Source organism: Eucyclogobius newberryi, unplaced genomic scaffold, assembly GCF_026437365.1.
Source record: "Eucyclogobius newberryi isolate DKJ021-1_F unplaced genomic scaffold, fEucNew1.0.hap1 SCAF_12, whole genome shotgun sequence".
Lineage (NCBI taxonomy): Eukaryota > Metazoa > Chordata > Actinopteri > Gobiiformes > Gobiidae > Eucyclogobius > Eucyclogobius newberryi.
Genome location: NW_027315746.1, coordinates 7,907,876 through 7,930,967, shown reverse-complemented (window position 1 = coordinate 7,930,967; position 23,092 = coordinate 7,907,876). Strand labels below are relative to the sequence as shown.

At 41.6% G+C, this 23,092-nt stretch overlaps 1 protein-coding gene across 3 annotated transcripts in view; it reads left to right on the top strand.

Annotated features, from left to right (window-relative positions):
• LOC140356020 (receptor-type tyrosine-protein phosphatase mu-like) overlaps positions 1–15,849 on the top strand; it is a 362,562-nt gene extending 346,713 nt beyond the window's left edge. For all 3 annotated transcript variants that reach the window (XM_072440712.1, XM_072440711.1, XM_072440710.1), the window contains 4 exons: positions 4,650–4,775; positions 11,644–11,807; positions 12,664–12,799; positions 15,745–15,849. In XM_072440712.1, coding sequence (XP_072296813.1) covers positions 4,650–4,775; positions 11,644–11,807; positions 12,664–12,799; positions 15,745–15,798 — 480 coding nt within the window. In that variant the 3' untranslated portion in view covers positions 15,799–15,849. The remainder of the gene's footprint in view (positions 1–4,649; positions 4,776–11,643; positions 11,808–12,663; positions 12,800–15,744) is intronic.
• The last annotated feature ends 7,243 nt before the right edge of the window (positions 15,850–23,092 follow it).

Here is a 23,092-nt window from a genome sequence, read left to right as displayed (position 1 = left end):
AAGTTACACGTCACTACACAATATGTACTTTACTTCCACGCAAGTAACGGTATTTCAAAGTAATACGCTTATGTAATGTACTGGTTTTAAAATAGGCGTGTGTAGTTTGCGAAAGAACAGACATTTTATTAGCTAACGTTGAATTAGCCTTAATAAAGATTTAATTCCTAATGAACGTGTAGTGTAGTATTAATGGAGTAGTGACGAAGCCCGAATCATTCTTAATTATAGTATTTGATTTGACTTTGTTGATGCTTTATTAAAAGTTAAGTTATAATAAAGTGCATTTTTCTCATTATCGTTGCGAAAAAGAAAAAAAAACTCAAACTTGCGCAATTTTCCATCTGTCATATCACTCATCCGTCCTTTTTTTCCTTGTATGTAGTTTCAATTGTCAACATTAATCTGAAAGGTGCCGTATTTTCTGGAGCATAAGCCAAAAAATGCATAATAGAGAAGAAAAAAACACATATAAGTCGCACTGGAGTATAAGTCGCCTTTTCTCGGGGAAATGTATTTGATAAAATCCAAGACCAGGAACAGACATTTCATCTGTAAATGCAGTTTAAAATAATAACAGATGAAAGAACATGGTGAATAGATGTACGTATGCTAACGCTAACACCTTCAGCTACATGACGTATGCTAACGCTAACACCTTCAGCTACATGACTTATGCTAACGCTAACACCTTCAGCTACATGACGTATGCTAACGCTAACACCTTCAGCTACATGAGGTACAGACAGAACTGTGGTAAGTGTCTGGTATGTTAACGTAACATATGAACAGTTATTCAGATAACTATAGCATAAAGAACATGCTAACAAGTTTACCAAAGCATCAGTTTTACCCCAAATCACTAAATCCATTGAATTCTTCTTCCTCTGTGTCACTTCTAAACAACTCCACAAACTCCAGATTCTTCTTCTGCGTCGCTTAGAGCCTAGAGCGCCCTCTTGTGGTTGTACGTGTGAAAATAACGAATAATATCACATATAATTCGCACCCCGGCCAGAACTATGAAGAAGGAAAAAAATCCGGTATTCATGCATATTTATTTATTTATATTTAAACAGGCCTTCACATAACTTTTATTTCTTGTAGTTCAGGAAATGACCTTTTACTCCACAGTGTAAAAGCAATTTGTGGAAAAAAGGTGCATAAGAGCGTAAGTAATGATTATTTTAAGATATATTTAATTGGGTAAGAATAATAAAGAAGCGTCGACCAGCAACAGTCTATTTTTATCCAATCGGAGGCGACAATGGACCAGAACCCCGTGGAACCGATCGCCCGTTACGATGCACACCGGCCTGTCGAGTATAATATATATATAATACTACCGTCGTGCTCGGGTCAAACGCAGCGCTCGACTTTTCGCGAGTAACTTTGAAGCACCTCCGCGGCTCATCACGTCGTTACGCGCTTATTTATTCAGCGCGTCCCCCATTACGAGGCTCATGGGGCTGCGCGGCGAGAGGCCCTCGTATACTGGTTCAGCTCGGTGCTCATTGATTACTCGGGGTGGCTCCCGCTGAGCAGCACATCTGTGTTTGACTCGGGTCCATCGCAAACTCCATCTCGGCTTTTGTCTCCGCATCAAAGCCACTTAACCAGACACAAAGGGCGCACCGCTTTGCCAGGAGGGCCCGATCTTAAGATGCCCTTTTTTATAACATTCAGAATTAATTTGGAGCGAGCGGAGGCAGGTGGAATTCAAGTCCTGGTTTAGACTTAGTTTAGTCCTGATTTAGACTTGGTTTTGTCCTGGTTTAGACTTGGTTTAGTCCTGATTTAGACTTGGTTTAGTCCTGATTAAGACTTGGTTTAGTCCTGATTGACTTGGTTTAGTCCTGGTTTAGACTTGGTTTAGTCCTGGTTTAGACTTGGTTTAGTCCTGGTTTAGACTTGGTTTAGTCCTGGTTTAGACTTGGTTTGGTCCTGATTAAGACTTGGTTTAGTCCTGGTTTAAACTTGGTTTAGTCCTGGTTTAGACTTGGTATAGTCCTGGTTTAGACTTGGTTTAGTCCTGATTTAGACTTGGTTTAGTCCTGATTTAGACTTGGTTTTGTCCTGGTTTAGACTTGGTTTAGTCCTGATTTAGACTTGGTTTAGTCCTGGTTTAGACTTGGTTTAGTCCTGGTTTAGACTTGGTTTAGTCCTGATTTAGACTTGGTTTAGTCCTGGTTTAGACTTGGTTTAGTCCTGATTTAGACTTGGTTTAGTCCTGATTAAGACTTGGTTTAGTCCTGGTTTAGACTTGGTTTAGTCCTGGTTTAGACTTGGTTTAGTCCTGGTTTAGACTTGGTTTAGTCCTGGTTTAGACTTGGTTTGGTCCTGATTAAGACTTGGTTTAGTCCTGGTTTAGACTAGGTTTAGTCCTGGTTTAGACTTGGTTTAGTCCTGGTTTAGACTCATACTGTTTTGTTTTATTTTTGTTTTCATTTTCAACCATGTCTCATACTCTGCCTGTCCAAAAGAAAAGAAAGTGGATTCATCTGAGCAAATCCAGTCGAGTCTCTTCCAGTGCAACTGATGCAGCGAGAGGTTCTTCTGAAACAACAGTGTGTACAGACGAATCCCGTGGTCATGGAAAAGTATCATCTTAATCCGAGAGCGAGTCACATGATTATGTGTGCGCTGTGTGCGGAGTGGAGAGGAGGGAGAAGAGAGGAGGAGAGCGGAGGAGAGAGGAGGAGAGAGGAGGAGAGAGGAGGAGAAGATGAGAATGAAGAAGAGCAGAGAGGAACAGAGAGGAGGAGAGGGGAGGGGAGAAGAGAAGAGAGGAGGAAAGAGGAGGAAAGGATGAGGAGAGAAGGAGGAAAGAGGAGGAAAGGATGAGGAAAGAGGAGGAGAGAAGGAGGAGAGAGGAGGAAAAAGGAGGAAATGATGAGGAAAGAGGAGAGAAGGAGGAGAGAGGAGGAAAAAGGAGGAAATGATGAGGAAAGAGGATGAGGAGAGAAGGAGGAGAGAGGAGGAAAGGATGAGGAAAGAGGAGGAGAGAAGGAGGAGAGAGGAGGAAAGGATGAGGAAAGAGGAGGAGAGAAGGAGGAGAGAGGAGGAAAGGATGAGGAAAAAGGAGGAGAGAGGAGGAAAGTATGAGGAAAGAGGAGGAGAGAAGGAGGAGAGAGGAGGAAAGGATGAGGAGAGAAGGAGGAGAGAGGAGGAAAGGATGAGGAAAGAGGAGGAGAGAAGAAGGAGAGAGGAGGAAAAAGGAGGAAATGATGAGGAAAGAGGAGAGAAGGAGGAGAGAGGAGGAAAAAGGAGGAAATGATGAGGAAAGAGGATGAGAGAAGGAGGAGAGAGGAGGAAAGGATGAGGAAAGAGGAGGAGAGAAGGAGGAGAGAGGAGGAAAGGATGAGGAAAGAGGAGGAGAGAAGGAGGAGAGAGGAGGAAAAAGGAGGAAATGATGAGGAAAGAGGAGGAGAGAAGGAGGAGAGAGGAGGAAAGGATGAGGAAAGAGGAGGAGAGAAGGAGGAGAGAGGAGAAAAGGATGAGGAAAGAGGAGGAGAGAAGGAGGAGAGAGGAGGAAAGGATGAGGAAAGAGGAGGAGAGAAGGAGGAGAGAGGAGGAAAGGATGAGGAAAAAGGAGGAGAGAGGAGGAAAGTATGAGGAAAGAGGAGGAGAGAAGGAGGAGAGAGGAGGAAAGGATGAGGAAAGAGGAGGAGAGAAGGAGGAGAGGAGGAAAGAGGAGGAAAGGATGAGGAAAGAGGAGGAGAGAAGGAGGAGAGGAGGAAAGGATGAGGAAAGAGGAGAGAGGAGGAAAGGATGAGGAAAGAGGGGGAGAGAGGAGGAAAGGATGAGGAAAGAGGAGGAGAGAAGGAGGAGAGAGGAGGAAAGGATGAGGAAAGAGGAGGAGAGAGGAGGAAAGGATGAGGAAAGAGGAGGAGAGAGGAGGAAAGGATGAGGAAAGGAGGAGAGAGGAGGAAAGGATGAGGAAAGGAGGAGAGAGGAGGAAAGGATGAGGAAAGAGGAGGGGAGAAGGAGGAGAGAGGAGGAAAGAGGAGGCACAGAGTCCTGTTAGGAGCAGATGACTCTTTTACAGTTTCATCTACATTTAGCGACACAGAGACAGTTTTCAGTTATGAAGCTTCAGTTTTCTTCTTTCATATATTTTCAAATCATTGCCAGATTCAAACTGTTTGTTTGGCCAAATTCTAAACTGGTAGATTAAAAATAATGAGCCAAAACAGCAACTGATTGAATTCAATTCTGTACGTGATTTACAAAAGATGAAAAAAATAATAATAATTAATGAACTCAACTACTTTAATTATCCCGGTCAACAATGTATAATTATAACCAGAGCAGAAAATAACCTTCAAGCTTATTAATGTGTATTATTATAAGAGAAGCCTGTAAAGTGAAGAGGGCGCCCCGTTTAATAACCTCTGGTCTAAGAGTCAGGTCTGTGGAGAGGCGAGCCTACTCACGGTTCGTCAAACAATTAAATTAATGCTTTAAACGTTAACGAATGTAACTATGGTTCTATGAATAGGGTGTTAGTCTTTTAATTTGCACAATTATGAATAAATTCTCATACGTTTAAACTGCACGCTCCACCTCTGCCTAATGAAGTATTCGCCCCCTTGTGGTGGTTCTGTGCATTACTCCCGCATAATTCCGTGGCTGGTGTTTGTTTGCAGCTGTGCCCGCAGTACTGGCCCGAGAACGGCGTGCACCGCCACGGGCCCATCCAGGTGGAGTTTGTGTCGGCCGACCTGGAGGAGGACATCATCAGCAGAATATTCAGGATCTACAACGCCGCTCGGGTACGTACGGCGGCTCAGCGGGCTCAAACCTCACACCTCATCTAACATGGGTCAATGATATTCACACGGAAACCAGCTTGTTCAGACATGTCAACGGCAACGCTCCAAACGTCCTATTTGAAAGGTTTAGTCCTGATTTAGACTTGGTTTAGTCCTGGTTTAGACTTGGTTTAGTCCTGATTTAGACTTGGTTTAGTCCTGGTTTAGACTTGGTTTAGTCCTGATCTAGACTTGGTTTAGTCCTGATTTAGACTTGGTTTAGTCCTGGTTTAGACTTGGTTTAGTCCTGGTTTAGACTTGGTTTAGTCCTGATCTAGACTTGGTTTAGTCCTGATTTAGACTTGGTTTAGTCCTGGTTTAGAATTGGTTTAGTCCTGGTTTAGACTTGGTTTAGTCCTGATTTAGACTTGGTTTAGTCCTGATTTAGACTTGGTTTAGTCCTGATTTAGACTTGGTTTAGTCCTGGTCAAGACTTGGTTTAGTCCTGGTTTAGACTTGGTTTAGTCCTGGTTTAGACTTGGTTTAGTCCTGGTTTAGAATTGGTTTAGTCCTGGTTTAGACTTGGTTTAGTCCTGGTTTAGACTTGGTTTAGTCCTGATTTAGAATTGGTTTAGTCCTGGTTTAGACTTGGTTTAGTCCTGGTTTAGACTTGGTTTACTCCTGATTTAGACTTGGTTTAGTCCTGGTTTGGAATTGGTTTAGTCCTGGTTTAGACTTGGTTTAGTCCTGGTTTAGACTTGGTTTAGTCCTGATTTAGACTTGGTTTAGTCCTGGTTTAGACTTGGTTTAGTCCTGGTTTAGACTTGGTTTAGTCCTGGTTTAGACTTGGTTTAGTCCTGGTTTAGACTTGGTTTAGTCCTGATTTAGACTTGGTTTAGTCCTGGTTTAGAATTGGTTTAGTCCTGGTTTAGACTTGGTTTAGTCCTGGTTTAGACTTGGTTTAGTCCTGGTTTAGACTTGGTTTAGTCCTGGTTAAGACTTGGTTTAGTCCTGGTTTAGACTTGGTTTAGTCCTGGTTTAGACTTGGTTTAGTCCTGATTTAGACTTGGTTTAGTCCTGGTTTAGACTTGGTTTAGTCCTGATTTAGACTTGGTTTAGTCCTGGTTTAGACTTGGTTTAGTCCTGGTTTAGACTTGGTTTAGTCCTGATTTAGACTTGGTTTAGTCCTGGTTTAGACTTGGTTTAGTCCTGGTTTAGACTTGGTTTAGTCCTGGTTTAGACTTGGTTTAGTCCTGGTTTAGAATTGGTTTAGTCCTGGTTTAGACTTGGTTTAGTCCTGGTTTAGAATTGGTTTAGTCCTGGTTTAGAATTGGTTTAGTCCTGATTTAGACTTGGTTTAGTCCTGGTTTAGAATTGGTTTAGTCCTGGTTTAGACTTGGTTTAGTCCTGATTTAGACTTGGTTTAGTCCTGGTTTAGAATTGGTTTAGTCCTGGTTTAGAATTGGTTTAGTCCTGGTTTAGACTTGGTTAAGTCCTGGTTTAGACTTGGTTTAGTCCTGGTTTAGACTTGGTTTAGTCCTGATTTAGACTTGGTTTAGTCCTGGTTTAGAATTGGTTTAGTCCTGGTTTAGACTTGGTTTAGTCCTGGTTTAGACTTGGTTTAGTCCTGATTTAGACTTGGTTTAGTCCTGGTTTAGACTTGGTTTAGTCCTGGTTTAGACTTGGTTTAGTCCTGGTTTAGACTTGGTTTAGTCCTGATTTAGACTTGGTTTAGTCCTGGTTTAGAATTGGTTTAGTCCTGGTTTAGACTTGGTTTAGTCCTGGTTTAGACTTGGTTTAGTCCTGGTTTAGAATTGGTTTAGTCCTGGTTTAGACTTGGTTTAGTCCTGGTTTAGACTTGGTTTAGTCCTGGTTTAGACTTGGTTTAGTCCTGGTTTAGACTTGGTTTAGTCCTGATTTAGACTTGGTTTAGTCCTGGTTTAGAATTGGTTTAGTCCTGGTTTAGACTTGGTTTAGTCCTGGTTTAGACTTGGTTTAGTCCTGGTTTAGACTTGGTTTAGTCCTGGTTTAGACTTGGTTTAGTCCTGGTTTAGACTTGGTTTAGTCCTGGTTTAGACTTGGTTTAGTCCTGATTTAGACTTGGTTTAGTCCTGGTTTAGACTTGGTTTAGTCCTGGTTTAAACTGGTCTTTTGCCTTCATCCTGCCTCTTGGTGCTGTGCAGTTATTTCTGTGGCGGCGTCAGTTATGGAACCACTGTCCTCGTTCTGGACCAGACGTGTTACTTCACCAAACACGATCTCACAGTCGCGCTAATCGACACCTTAAACGTGCAGGGACCGGGCGAGGTCCAGGAGTAACTTAACAGGTCTGAACTCAGCAGGAGCCGGAGCAGGAGCCGGAGCCACTAACGACCTGCAGGAGAGACTTGTGTTTCACCGATCAAAATGGAGAAATAAACGACATGTTGTTCACGGACTTGTGCTGGTCGTTTTGGATTTTTAACCAATGTGACTCGGGTGGACAACATTTAATTTGACCATTTTCTGACCTCAAAACAATCATCTTTACCAAACGGACAGAAGCAGGAAAATATGTGCAGATTTCCTTTTCCTTTCCTGGGATTCAGGAGGAGCAGAGTGGTTTTCGCTCTATACCCTCCATCGGGTGCTCGAGGGCTCATGGGAGTTTGCCCAACCAGTCCACATGTGCTTTTGTGGATCTGGAGAAGGCTTTCGACCGTGTCCCTCGGGGTGTCCTTTGGGGGGTGCTCCGGGAGTACGGGGTCCGGGGCCCTTTGCTCAGGGCTGTCCGGTCCCTGTATGACCGGAGCAGGAGCTGTGTTCGCATTGCCGGCAGTAAGTCAGACCTGTTCCCAGTGCATGTTGGACTCCGCCAGGGCTGCCCTTTGTCACTGGTTCTGTTTATAGTTTTTATGGACAGAATTTCTAGGCGCAGTCAGGGGTCGGAGGGTGTCCGGTTTGGGGACCACAGGATCTCATCTCTGCTGTTTGCAGACGATGTTGTCCTGATGGCTCCATCAAACCCGGACCTGCAACATGCACTGGGACGGTTTGCAGCCGAGTGTGAAGCGGCTGGGATGAGAATCAGCACCTCCAAATCCGAGGCCATGGTTCTCGACCGGAAAAAGGTGGCTTGCCCTCTCCAGGTGGGTGGGGTGTCCTTGCCCCAAGTGGAGGAGTTCAAGTATCTCGGGGTCTTGTTCACGAGTGAGGGAAGGATGGAGCGTGAGATCAACAGGCGGATCGGTGCAGCGGCTGCAGTGATGCAGTCGCTGCATCGGACCGTTGTGGTGAAGATGGAGCTGAGCCGAAAGGCAAAGCTCTCTATTTACCGGTCGGTCTACGTTTCTACCCTCACCTATGGTCATGAGCTTTGGGTAGTGACCGAAAGAACAAGATCACGGATACAAGCGGTCGAAATGAGTTTCCTCCGCCGTGTGGCTGGGCGCTCCCTTAGAGATAAGGTGAGGAGCTCAGCCACACGGGGGGAGCTGGGAGTAGAGCCGCTGCTCCTCCAGCTGAGGTGGCTCGGGCATCTGTTCCAGATGCCTCCTGGGCGCCTCCCTCGGGAGGTGTTTCAGGCATGTCCCACCGGGAAGAGGCCCCGGGGAAGACCCAGGACACGCTGGAGAGACTATGTCTCTCGGCTGGCCTGGGAACGCCTCGGGATCCCCCCAGAGGAGTTGGAGGAAATGTCTGGGGAGAAGGAAGTCTGGGAGTCCCTGCTCAGACTGCTGCCCCCGCGACCCGGCCCCGGATAAAGCGGCAGAAAATGGATGGCTGGATAATTTGGTCAGATTTTAGTCAGACATTTCTGGATGAAGTACTTGGCGTAAAGGGACATCTCGCCGCCATCGAAGGGAAATTTGTCTTAATGACCACCTTTGTCCTCGTGACCACCTTTGCCCTTGTGACCACCTTTGTTCTCGTGACCACCTTTGTCCTCGCGACTACCTTTGTCCTCGTGACCACCTTTGCCCTCGTGACCACCTTTGTCCTCGTGACCACCTTTGTCCTCGTGACCACCTTTGTCTTTGTGACCACCTTTGCCCTTGTGACCTCCTTTGCGACCACCATTGTCTTTGTGACCACCTTTGCCCTCGTGACCACCTTTGTCCTCGTGACCACCTTTGTGACCACCTTTGTCCTCGTGACCACCTTTGCCCTCGTGACCACCTTTGTCTTTGTGACCACCTTTGCCCTCGTGACCACCTTTGTCCTCGACCACCTTTGCCCTCGTGACCACCTTTGTCCTCGTGACCACCTTTGCCCTCGAGACCACCTTTTTGACCACCTTTGCCCTCGTGACCACCTTTGTGACCACCTTTGCCCTAGACCACCTTTGTCTTTGTGACCACCTTTGCCCTCGTGACCACCTTTTTGACCACCTTTGCCCTCGTGACCACCTTTGTGACCACCTTTGCCCTAGACCACCTTTGTCTTTGTGACCTCCTTTGCCCTCGTGACCACCTTAACCCTCGTGACCACCTTTGTCTTTGTGACCACCTTTGCCCTCGTGACCACCTTTGCCCTTGTGACCACCTTTGCCCTCGTGACCACCTTTGTCTTTGTGACCACCTTTGCCCTCGTGACCACCTTTGCCCTCGTGACCACCTTTGCCCTCGTGACCTCCTTTGCCCTCGTGACCACCTTAACCCTCGTGACCACCTTTGTCCTCGTGACCACCTTTGCCCTCGTGACCACCTTTGTGACCACCTTTGCCCTCGTGACCACCTTTGTGACCACCTTTGCCCTCGACCACCTTTGTGCCACATTGTCTGACACAAAACCACCCAGAACCCGAGAGAACGTGCAAACGTCACATAGAAATCCTCCAGGAACCTGCAGGAGACCAGAACCTTCTCGTTGTGGGGCAAGAACACTAACCACTCTGCCACTGTTACACTCACACTTCTTTGACTCAGACGTCTTAAATTGAAGGTTCAGTAAGTTCAGAGTAAGTTTAAAGCGATGGGACGTCACAGGAGGTCAAATCGTGAGAAATGTCTCTTTAAATGGACTCGGGACTCGACTTGGATTCAGTCTCAAACGACGAGGGAATAGGACGTGACTTGGAACTCGTAAAACTCGTGACTCGCTTACAAACCCCGTCGTCAACACAAAGTCACTAAAACTAGACGAGTAAACGGAGTGATTTCACGACGGGATATTAGAAACACCGGAACGACAGACCTGTGCGGATCGGCGCGGTAACGGGGACGATTATTCAGTCGACAGATGCTGATGTTAATTATTCAAAAACCCCTTTTCAAATTCACTTCAGCCCAGTTTAGTTTGAAAATACAAACTACTGACGGCTCCAGTTTGCCACAGATATAGTCAAGGAAAATCAATGAAATGATGCTTTAATTTTAAAATCCTGTACATTTAAGGCCAGTAAATATCAGTCAATCCATGGATTTTAGAGTAAATGTTGTATTTGGAGGACAAAGTTACAGTGAATTTTAAAATAACTCGATTTTTAGCACTTTTTGACACAGTAATTTGACCCATTTTTGTGCATTGTTTGTGGAAGTCGAGAGCTTTGTCTCTGGTGTCTCCTAACAGCTCGTTGGTCTTGCCCAAGTGGAGGAGAGGGGGACTTTTTAAAGGCAAATAACATGTCTGTCTTTATTTTTGGCAATTCCTTCTGATTGGCAGGTGTTCCAGTTCTTATTTGCAGCAGTAACATGAACATTATGTAAAAATCATACAATGGGATTTCTGGATTTATTTATTTTAGATTCCGTCTCACATTTCAGACCTCTGTAAGTTCTAAGTGGGAGAACATGCAAAACCGCAGGGTGTTCAAATACTTCCTGCTCACTGTAAATGAAAGTGACCAGGGAAATGAAACACTTGACTGAAAAATCTGTGTGAAATACTTTAATTTTTTTCCTCTAAAAGTACATTTTCAAATGGGTTCGTCAAGTAGAAAGTAGATTATTTTATGTGACACTGTTCCTGTACCTATACTTTTACTTAAGTAACAGAGTACTTCATCCACCTCTGAGTAGCTCCAGCTTGTACATGTGGCTGAGAAGTTTGTGATAATGAGCGTATGCACTTCTGATTTTAGATTAGTATTTGAATGATGTAACCCTATAATATTTGTGTTATTTATTTGCATGTATTCTGTATTTCCACTGTACTTCCCCCTGCTCAGGGACGACAGGTGTAAATAACATACGTGCTCTAACCTATGATAGTAGTAACTAAAATAATAATAACTAAAATTCTGAATACCTGTCATTATTTGTGTTTTATTGTTCATTTCACTGTTTTTTTTTAGCTTTTTGGGGCCGATTCATGATGAGAATCAAACTGGCAACCCTTTGGTGCACAGACAACTGTTCCTTTGTATGTCAAGGGATTTCACTGGATGTCACTTTTCACTAACAACTTTAAATATTGTAATTCTAAAGCAGTTTATGTCACAATGACTTGCTTTAAACAGATTTTTTTTTTGTAACTTCTTGAAAAATGTTGTCAAAATCTTGAATAGTTTTCTTAAATGACACAAACTAAACCAACGTTTAAGAACAAGACTAACATTGTATTTGACATTTGTAACATGGGAAAAATGACATTTAAACTAAAAAATATTTAACAAATACTGGACAAAATGGGACTTAAAGTATGCAAATTCATGCTGTGAGTGTATTTTATTTTGTAATTTTTTTGGATCAGAGAGAACGGAAGAATATAAGTAAAGAATAAAATGAGATATAAATAGGGAGTAAAGAAGGGTTAAAGCATGTTAAGACTAAAATAGAACCTGTCTTGTGTCATATTCTGTGTTCTTGATTGTGTTCTGTTTGTTTAAAAAAAGATAAAAACATTAAAAACATGAAAAAACCTTGTATAAATGTATAGTTGGTGTTTAACTGAGCCGTGCCCCCCGCAGCCGCAGGACGGGTACAGGATGGTGCAGCAGTTCCAGTTCTTGGGCTGGCCCATGTACAGAGACACGCCCATGTCCAAGCGCTCCTTCCTCAAGCTCATCCGGCAGGTGGACAAGTGGCAGGACGAGTACGACGGCGGAGAGGGACGCACCGTGGTCCACTGCCTGTGAGTGCCACACTAGCTCCATCTACTGGACGCCCGGCGCATGTTCTGCTCGTTGGTTTAGCGCTTAACCACACAAACACCAAGTTATTAGATTTCTGCTGTTAATACAGAGCAACAAGTAATATCTAGACGTTAACATTTCTATTAATGTAGGGGGGAAACTCAACATATGATTTAGTTATTATTATTTTATTATTATTAATCATTTTATTATTTATTATTATGTATTATTATTTATTATTATTATGTATTATGTATTAGTATTTATTATCATTATTTATTGTTATTGTCAACTCCAAAAATATTCTTAATTATTCAAACATTAAAATTGCTATTAATGTAGGAAGAAAAAAAACTCAACATATTATTATTTTATTATTATTAATCATTTTATTATTTATTATGTATTATTATATTTATTATTTATTATTATGTATTAGTATTTATTATCATTATTTATTGTTATTTTCAAGTCCAAAAATATTCCTAATTATTCAAACATTAAAATTTCTATTAATGTAGGAAGAAAAACACTCAACATATTATTTTATGTTATTAAAAAAAATCATAATTATTCAAACTTAGGTCAAATAACTTAAGATGTATTTTTTTCCTGTAATTAGGTAAAATTAGCATTACAACCTATTATTTTCCACTCAAACGGCTTTCAAGATGATTTATATTGATGTTTTGTCGTCCCTTCACCCCGACAAGCATGTCAAATGTAAAAAGATATAAAAGGTAAATACTTTGAAGCCGAGCAGGTCTACAGTACGAGCAGCTGCAGTAGTAGTAGTAGTAGTTGTTGTTCGTAGTACAGTGTACACTTAACACAGCTGATGTCCCGTTTGTGCAGAAATGGCGGCGGCCGCAGCGGGACGTTCTGCGCCATCAGCATCGTGTGCGAGATGCTCCAGCACCAGCGCTCGGTCGATGTGTTTCACGCCGTCAAGACGCTTAGGAACAACAAGCCCAACATGGTCGACCTCCTGGTGAGAACGCCACACGTGTTCAAGACGTGCATTTCATACATGGAGTAAAAGTACTTCACAGAATGTGGGACTAAAGATAATCCCTGTACATGGAGTAAAAGTACTTCACAGAACGTAGAACTAAAGATAATCCCTGTACATGGAGTAAAAGTACTTCACAGAACGTAGAACTAAAGATAATCCCTGTACATGGAGTAAAAGTACTTCACAGAACGTAGGACTAACGATAATCCCTGTACATGGAGTAAAAGTACTTCACAGAACGTAGGACTAACGATAATCCCTGTACATGGAGTAAAAGTACTTCACAGAACGTAGGACTAAAGATAATCCCTGTACATGGAGTAAAAGTACTTCACAGAACGTAGGACTAAAGATAATCCCTGTACATGGAGTAAAAGTACTTCACAGAACGTAGGACTAAATATAATCCCTGTACATGGTGTAAAAGTACTTCACAGAACGTAGGACTAAAGATAATCCCTGTACATGGAGTAAAAGTACTTCACAGAACGTAGGACTAAAGATAATCCCTGTACATGGAGTAAAAGTACTTCACAGAACGTAGGACTAAAGATAATCCCTGTACATGGAGTAAAAGTACTTCACAGAACGTAGGACTAAAGATAATCCCTGTACATGGAGTAAAAGTACTTCACAGAATGTAGGACTAAAGATAATCCCTGTACATGGAGTAAAAGTACTTCACAGAACGTAGGACTAAAAATAATCCCTGTACATGGAGTAAAAGTACTTCACAGAACGTAGGACTAAAGATAATCCCTGTACATGGAGTAAAAGTACTTCACAGAACGTAGGACTAAAGATAATCCCTGTACATGGAGTAAAAGTACTTCACAGAACGTAGGACTAAAGATAATCCCTGTACATGGAGTAAAAGTACTTCACAGAACGTAGGACTAAAGATAATCCCTGTACATGGTGTAAAAGTACTTCACAGAACGTAGGACTAAAGATAATCCCTTTACATGGAGTAAAAGTACTTCACAGAACGTAGGACTAAAGATAATCCCTTTACATGCTGTAAAAGTACTTCACAGAACGTAGGACTAACGATAATCCCTGTACATGGAGTAAAAGTACTTCACAGAACGTAGGACTAAAGATAATCCCTGTACATGGAGTAAAAGTACTTCACAGAACGTAGGACTAAAGGTAATCCCTGTACATGGATTACTTCATCATTATTAGGCTCTGACACACGTTATGACCTGCTGTAGAAAAGGTTTTAAGAGTACGATCGCGAGGACAAGTTTATATTCCGTTTCTTAATTTAATCATATCTCATGATTCACGGCGACGCGCTCGACCCTCGCGGCTCCACGCGGCGTCGCAGATGTAGTGATACCCTTTAAAAGTCTTCATTAGTTTTTATCGCAAAATCGATGAACATTTGGAGCCGGCGCCAAAGCAAACATCGAGCCAAGATTTGCAAACATCATCTGCTGCGAAAACACTTTTCCAACAGAGCTCAACTTCCAGTGAAGGACGTCCAGACATAAAACACTCTAGAACACTCTGCCCTTGTGCAAACAGACTCCACTCAATGCCGCTCTGACGCTCGTATTCATACTTTTCATTTGTGCCGAGGAAATGAATCTGTTTAAAATGTGTTCCTGTCTTTTCTCACATTTGAGTTTGAGGTTTAAAGGACACGTATTATGCACGAGCGACTTAAATGGACTCGTTAGGCTCGTTTCTCATCAAAAACTTGTACTAAGACTGAGTTATACTTATATTATCACGAATTCTAGGCTTGAGCGCTTATAAAATGACCGTTTCCACCCACCCCCTGTCTCCGCCCACTGCGCCGTCCTTACAAACGATTGAAAACGCGTAGATTACCGTGTTTTCTGAAGTATAAGTCGCACCAGCCAAAAAATGCATAATAGAGAAGAAAAAAACATATACAAGTCGCATTGGAGTATGAAATGCAGTTACAAGTGTGAAAATAACAAATAATATCACATTTAAGTCGATCCCGAGTATAAGTATATAAGTATAAGTTGCATACCGGCCAAAACTATGAAAAAAGGTGCGACTTATAGTCCGGAAATTACGGTATACGGTAAATCCACCAGTATACAGAGGCTACGGTTACGGCGCGCATTATTAAACGCTCGCGAGGCGTCGTCGCTCCGCAGATCTGACCTGTAATTAGGCCCGGTTGTGTGGCACCCGCTCGTCTCCGTGGGTTTGTCTTGATCCCTGTTCGCTGTCGCCGAGTGGACTTTCCATTGCAGTCGACAAAAGATATATAATGTTTTTATTTGAAATGCATTGTTGCCATGACAACGGAGGACTGTCAAACATTGTGGGCTCCCGTCGCTATGGCAATCGCGGCGGCCATCTTGTGTCCGTCAGAACATCGTTTTTTATGAACTATGAACACAAATATTCAGCCTAAAAACGCTGCACTGCTTCTGTCTTTTATGCTGCATTAACTTACACCTTATGGACACAACCGTTGACCAGTCCTCTGTTTATTCCCTGACCGTTACAATAAAGTGTTTTTAGTCGTTTGGTAGAACATGAGCGTTCGATAAAAGTGCAAAAGTCAAATTGTCAAATAGTTATTACAAAAGTATGGCTAAAACGTGCAGCTCTGAGCCTTTTACTTCCCGTGAGTTCTTCAGTAGAACGTTCCACCACAACATGGAGACTCGGCGTTGGGTGGGGCCGTAGGTTACCATGGCAACATTCTCTCTAGCCTTTATCAAATCCTTCAAAGCAGGAAGTGGCCCTAATGCCCGAAAACCACAACTAGAACCAAACCGCCTCATATTTAGACCAGAACCTGCCGCGTGCGTTACATAAAACGCCTGTAAAGACGTCGTCATCTTTCTCGACTCGACTGCGCTCGACAACCATGTTCCCGCCGCGTTGTGATGTCATGTTTTCTTCTTCTTCTCTTGTTCCTCCAGGACCAGTACAAATTCTGCTATGAAGTGGCTTTGGAGTACTTGAACTCTGGATAACTTTGGGCCCGGCCGCGTTCCCTTCCCCCCCGTTGACTTTTAACGAACGAGCCGGGAAGCCGAACGCTCGCGCTCGTTTGTGCCGCGCTCACTACCGCCCCCTGCTGGACTGCACTGGACATGGCAGACGTGTACTGAGTTTCATACCGCCTTTACTGACGCGGGCCGGCGCCAACAAGAGATTTGTTGTTGTTGGTTTGGTTTTTTTCAGTTTTGTTTTTTTTCAGAAAGTTGCCTCTTTTGTGGATCCCTGGCTTTCGTCCGCCTCGACGCCGTCCAGTGGTTGTTGCCTTGAATCGACACTGGACAATGAGCTTTGGTAACGCTAAAGACAGAAGTTTGTACGAAACGTTTACAATGTATTAGCAATTCCAAGCTGTTGAAAATGTTTGTTTTTTGTGTCATGCAAATGAAAAAAAGAGATAAAAATAGAGATTTTTACACAGAAATATGGTCCGCGGTTGTGAGGCGTCTAGAGTCACTTCCTCATTAGACTCATTTCTCCGTGAATGAGTCTGATTGTAATTAAACAAACAGCGTTTTGAAGCTGAAAATACAGCAACCACTGTCCAGTGACGTCTTCTTCTTCAGTGTGTCAAACGCACGCACTTCCTGTTAGAGTTTATAAATTAGACGCACCGTTGTAATGACCGCAGGGTTCAAAGTGCAGGGAAAAAGTAGCGGGTTAAAGTCCAAAAAGTAAAATAATTTAACCTTTTTTTGATTAAGAGATATATTGTAAAGTTCTCCCCAGACACCTCTTTCTTCTTTTATGGAGTTAAAAGAAAAATCCTTAATTCTGTATTCTTAAATAGAAAATATAATTCACTTTGTATAGATAAGGTATGAATGCTGATTAAATACATTGTCTATTTTATGTATTGCTTTATTTTCAGGAATTGTGTTTAGAAATGTAATAAATAGATTAGTGTTTATTTAAAAGGACCAAAATATATCTAAAGAATATCTACATTAGTTTAAATTGTCAAACTCTGAGCTCGGCGAGTTTTTAAAATATATTTTGTAATTGCACTTTTTTAATTCCAAAACACCGATATGTTGAACGCCAGTGACTTTCAAGAACCAAAAGTGGGCGGTGACTTAGTAGTGTTTGTTGTCATTTGCTAATACATTGTAAATATATTAAAAACACTTCTTATTGTTGAACGTTTTCTATGAAATGCGCCTGCTGTACAAATGTGTCCTGATCCTGTAGCAAAAGGACAAACTACACGAGTTAAACGCTTAAACGCAACGTATTTTGATTTGAGTGGTTGAAACCGCCTGCACACGGGAGGGTTTTAAGTCTGAGTTTCTTCTTTTCGTGGGTTCTGGAGGCGTGGCCCGAGGTTCCAACCATTTTCTGACCACAGCCAATCAGAGCAGCCGGACAGCGCCAGGCTCCGTTGCCTAGAGACGGCTCTCGAAGTCCACGTGACACATTAGACTTCACTTTTGGGTAAAACAAAGGGAACATCGTTGTATTTGTCAGTTTTTTACTTCCTGGTTTGACAGGTAGAGGTCATTCCACAGCTGTTACCTAGCAACCAGACTGTAAACAAGAGCCAAAATACATTTGAATCATACAATAGTCATGACTTGATAAATAATTACACCTGACGACACGTTTATGTTGTTTAAACTGTCATAAAAAGGTGTAAGTTGTGTGTAAATTGTCTCTGCGTTTTCGATGGACCGGCGCCGTTTGATGACATCACAGAGGGATTCTGTTGTAGATCGCGGCACTACTTCCTGTAACTTTTAATAGTCAATTTATTTCTTCACAAACTGCGACTTGACTGATGAAAAACTATGATAATGACTTAGCAGAAGAACCTGGACTTTAACGACACTCTTCTTCAGCGACTGTGACGTAGGATCGTACCGCCGGTGAACACAGCGCCCTCTAGTGTCCTTTATGTGCAAATCTAATCCACGCACACTTCGTATTTTTGTCTCATTTTCGCTTTAAATGATTGGGCGGTATTTGTTTTCATCGCGACCCGTTCGATCGCGTGACGTTTGCGCTCAGAATGGTGGATTGTGTGGAATTGCTGTTCTTCGTCTGTAAACTTTTCATGAAATTGCCTATGATTTTAAACTCCTCTAGTGTGCAGCCAGGGATTTAGTTTTGTTTGTGCAAGTGTGAACGCTCTCTAACTGGCAAACACCACATTAAACTACATTAAAACACATTTAAACCATATTAAAACACATTAAAACACATTTAAACCGTATTGAAACCACATTAAACAGCATTAAAACACATTTAAACCGTATTGAAACCACATTAAACAGCATTAAAACACATTAAAACACATTGAAACCACATTAAACAGCATTAAAACACATTAAAACACATTAAAACACATTGAAACCACATTAAACAGCATTAAAACACATTAAAACACATTAAAACACATTGAAACCACATTAAACAGCATTAAAACCTCCTCTACCCCATTGCCTACACTTCTACCCCCTGTTACATCCCCATCTTTTTCTCTCTACTTCTTCTGTCTTGTTCATTTTATCTGTATATTAATGTGTTCTGTACGTGTTGTCCCCCCTGTCTGTAAATACCCCCCCCTTTTTTATTATGTTCAGCGTCTTTGGGTCACTGAAAAGCGCTATATAAATAAAAGTTATTATTATTATTATTATAAAACACATTAAAACACATTAAAACACATTGAAACCACATTAAACTGCATCAAAAAACATCAAAACACATTCAAACTGCATTAAAACACATTAAAACCACATTAAAATCATTAAAATCACATTTAACTAGGACTAAACCTGGGGTAAACATGGCGAAGACCAGGACTAAACCAGAACTAAAACAGGAACTTCATTAGAATTAAACTGGGCTCTGATAAAGTACAAATGTGGACTCTGCCTTAGACATATTTCACATTAAAAACCAAAATCCGGTTATGAAATGAATGAATGAATGACGGTTATGAAAGCAGTTACACACGTCTTAATGAGGTTTGGCTGAACTCGGAAGGAATATCTTATAACTAATGTATCATAAAATATCAGATTATTGACATGTAAACGTTGCCATCTGATGAGCGTAATCTGATTTATTTCTAATCGCAGGTTTCGACAAGGAATTGATGCAAAGAAAAATGTGGTAAAGACCAAATTGAAAGAGAAAATTTTCCCAATTGAAAAAATTGTTTTAAAATGAATTGTATTTTCTCGTTCAAATACAAACGTGATTCCAAAAATCCACAAATTAACAAATCCACTCATTCATTTGATGGGTTTTTGATCTTTGAGAGCTTTGCAGAAACGAATTTTAAACTGTCAAAAACGTCTCAAATCAAGATAATATTGTGATTTGGGCACGTTTGACTCGTGTAGTTGTGTCGTCGTCGTCGTCTTCTGCTGATCCCACAGGCCCATGTTCCACAAGCAGCTTCAATGTGACTAAATGTAAAGTTCTCTGGTTGTTGAGCTCCACAGCCTGGTTTGCGCCCCCTGCTGTTCATATTGTACATAGGTCTGGAGATTATTTATTCATGTTTTCTTTTCTTTTCTTTGGTGATATTGTTTTTTTTCGGTAAGTGACAATCATATGTTGGGTTGAATTGACCGTATTATTGTGTACGCGTTTTGGCTCATCGGCGTATGGCAGATTTATTCCATTGTAAAGAAAAAGATATTATATAAATGTTCTAAAATATAAATCATGACGAACGTGTCCGTCTCTTTATTGACCTGGGGACATTGCATTGGAGAGTGACACCTGCTGGGCATTCATGGAATTACAAGTAGTCAATGTTTCTGTTGATGTTATTTTTAAATATTATTCATGTAGAAGTACAAAGTGGTGTTTAAAGAGATGAAGTATTTTCTATAAAAGGATAAGGCTCTGAATGTGTTTATACAGTTTAAACAGCCACAAAGGAGGTTTAAGGTTCAGTTACAGTTACATTACACGTAAAGTACTGCAGTATTTTGAAGCCCTGGGACGTCATCAGCTCTGCTCATTCAGAAACTGCAGTCAGCTAACAAAGGAGGGATATGGCCCATTACAGGGCTGAACGGGAACAAAGAAGATTAGTTCCAGGTGAGACTCAAAACTGTGCAAACAAACATGAATAGGCTGTTATCAGGAGGCTCCGCCCAGGGGGCAGGGCTTATACATAAATGTGTCAAATGATATAATTCTTAACTCTCCTTCTGATTTACAAGTTGTTATATTTTATTAGATATATTGATCACACTTTTATTTGTGCAGGTTCATCACATCTTTAATATAAATGTTGATTATGACCTGTTTTAAGAGACTGAAGAGCCATCGTCACCTCTGGATCACATTTACACTCATGTAATACTGTCAATATTTCCCGTAACTTAAGCCAGTGTTTGAACAAAGCGGTTTTAAAAACTAAAAACTGCACAAAAATAATAATGAAAGTGCTGGTCTTGCTTTAGAGATCATTTTTACACATCAATTATCAAATCATTTTCCCAATAGAAATCTGGGCCTTCACTGAAAATAGTTACAAAATGATATAAAGAATTGTTTTTTAGCCACAAATCCTACAGTAATGAGCGGATTTAGAACGGTTGAAGTTAGAGGTTCAGAGTTCTGTGTCTGCTCTGGCCTCACATGACACAGTTTCTTTATTTGCTCCATTAAAATGACTGTTATAGAAGGTAATCATAAGTGCTCTGAACATGTGGAAGGTTCTGGAGCTTTTATTTTCACTGCTTCAACATTAGCTGGAATGTTCCACAGTGTGGCATTATCACCTCAGACTCAACCAGGACAAGTTAGAGCTGCACAACTCATTGTATCAAACTAATTGGAATGTTTCTGTTTTAATTGTAGAATTGTAACGTGTCGTCGTTATAGAGTCAGTACAATGTTCAAATCTGGGTGAAAAGAGTGGAATGGTACTGTTGTTATATTGTTTCATGTCTTTTATCATCATGAGGCTCAGACAAACGCCTCATGTTAGTGTGACTCCTGTGATGTCACTTTATGAGTTACTTACATTTCAGACTCCATTCTGACACTAAAGAATTCTGCTTCTGCTGATTTCAAAACCACATTCAGAATGAAAATGTTGTTTTTTTACACAATAGACTGTAGTTTCGACCCAAATAGTGCATTTTGTGTTGTGTTATTTGCAGATAATCTTAATTTTGTGGTGAATGTTGATGACTCGTTTTGAGAAGAAGCAGGAGAGAGAAGCAGAGACAGCAGTGTGGAAGTAACAGCAGATAAACACCAGAGGGCGCTCTGACCAAGGCTGTGATCGCACTCAGAATATCTAAAGTAACATGTTTACTGGTTCATCTAATTTAGCCAAGTTAATATGTGAAAACAGAGAATATTTGTCCTAAACTTTCCACAAATAAAGACCAAATATTTTCTCTCCCCAAATGTCTGTCAAATGGAAATGAATAAAGTTGGCTTAAATGATCTTTGCAGATAATCTGTCCTTTTGTTGTAGTAGTAGTAGTAGTAGTAGTAGTAGTAGTAGTAGTAGTAGTAGTAGTAGTAGTAGTAGTAGTAGTAGTAGTAGTAGTAGTAGTAGTGGTGACTGAAGAGACAAGAGAGCGTGCAGAGACCACAGGGGAACACCAGGTGGCGCTGTGACCAAAGCACTCATGGAGTAAACATGTTTCCTTACGTTACAATGTGATTAAACTGCACAGATCAAACAGTGTTATATAAATACTACACTGAACCACAAACTGAGAGAATTAATTGTGTAAAAGCAGCGTTTGATTTGGCGAAATAAGAAAAGGAGGAGAATTATGTGCTAAATATGTCACGTGAAGGACAAATGGAGCTGGAATATTTGACTAAAGATGTTTTCTCTTTAACACTTTAAGATGCTGAAGTGAAACGCTGAATAAAGCTCTGAATAATTGATGACCCTGAGAGCGAAGAGGAGCATTAGCATTTAAATACTGAGGAAGAGGAGGTCCAGGTCCAGATGCAGATTCTTAGTATAGTCCTGCTTTAGTCCTGCTTTAGTCCTGCTTTAGTCCTGTTTTAGACCTGCTTTAGTCCTGCTTTAGTCCTGCTTTAGTCCTGCTTTAGTCCTGTTTTAGTCCTGTTTTAGTCCTGCTTTAGTCCTGCTTTAGTCCTGCTTTAGTCCTGCTTTAGACCTGCTTTAGTCCTGCTTTAGTCCAGTTATAGTCCTGCTTTAGTCCTGTTTTAGTCCTGCTTTAGTCCTGCTTTAGACCTGCTTTAGTCCAGTTATAGTCCTGCTTTAGTCCTGCTTTAGTCCTGCTTTAGACCTGCTTTAGTCCTGCTTTAGTCCTGTTTTAGTCCTGCTTTAGTCCTGTTTTAGTCCTGCTTTAGTCCTGCTTTAGTCCTGCTTTAGTCCAGTTATAGTCCTGCTTTAGTCCTGCTTTAGACCTGCTTTAGTCCTGCTTTAGTCCTGCTTTAGTCCTGTTTTAGTCCTGCTTTAGTCCTGCTTTAGACCTGCTTTAGTCCAGGTATAGTCCTGCTTTAGTCCTGCTTTAGACCTGCTTTAGTCCTGCTTTAGTCCTGTTTTAGTCCTGCTTTAGTCCTGTTTTAGTCCTGCTTTAGTCCAGTTATAGTCCTGCTTTAGTTCTGCTTTAGTCCTGCTTTAGTCCTGCTTTAGACCTGCTTTAGTCCTGCTTTAGTCCTGCTTTAGTCCTGTTTTAGTCCTGCTTTAGTCCTGTTTTAGTCCTGCTTTAGACCTGCTTTAGTCCTGCTTTAGTCCTGTTTTAGTCCTGCTTTAGTCCTGCTTTAGACCTGCTTTAGTCCTGTTTTAGACCTGCTTTAGTCCTGTTTTAGACCTGCTTTAATCCCACTTTAGTCCCACTTTAGTCCTGTTTTAGACCTGCTTTTGTCCTGCTTTAGTCCTGCTTTAGACCTGCTTTAGTCCTGCTTTAGTCCTGCTTTAGACCTGCTTTAGACCTGCTTTAGTCCTACTTTAGTCCTGCTTTAGACCTGCTTTAGACCTGCTTTAGTCCTGCTTTAGACCTGCTTTAGACCTGCTTTAGACATGTTTTAGTCCCGCTTTAGTCCTACTTTAGTCCTACTTTAGTCCTGCTTTAGACCTGCTTTAGACCTGCTTTAGTCCTGCTTTAGTCCTGTTTTAGTCCGGCTTTAGTCCCGCTTTAGTCCTGCTTTAGTCCTGCTTTAGGCCTGCTTTAGTCCTGCTTTAGACCTGCTTTAGTCCTGCTTTAGTCCTGCTTTAGACCTGCTTTAGACCTGCTTTAGTCCTACTTTAGTCCTGCTTTAGACCTGCTTTAGTCCTGCTTTAGTCCTGCTTTAGACCTGCTT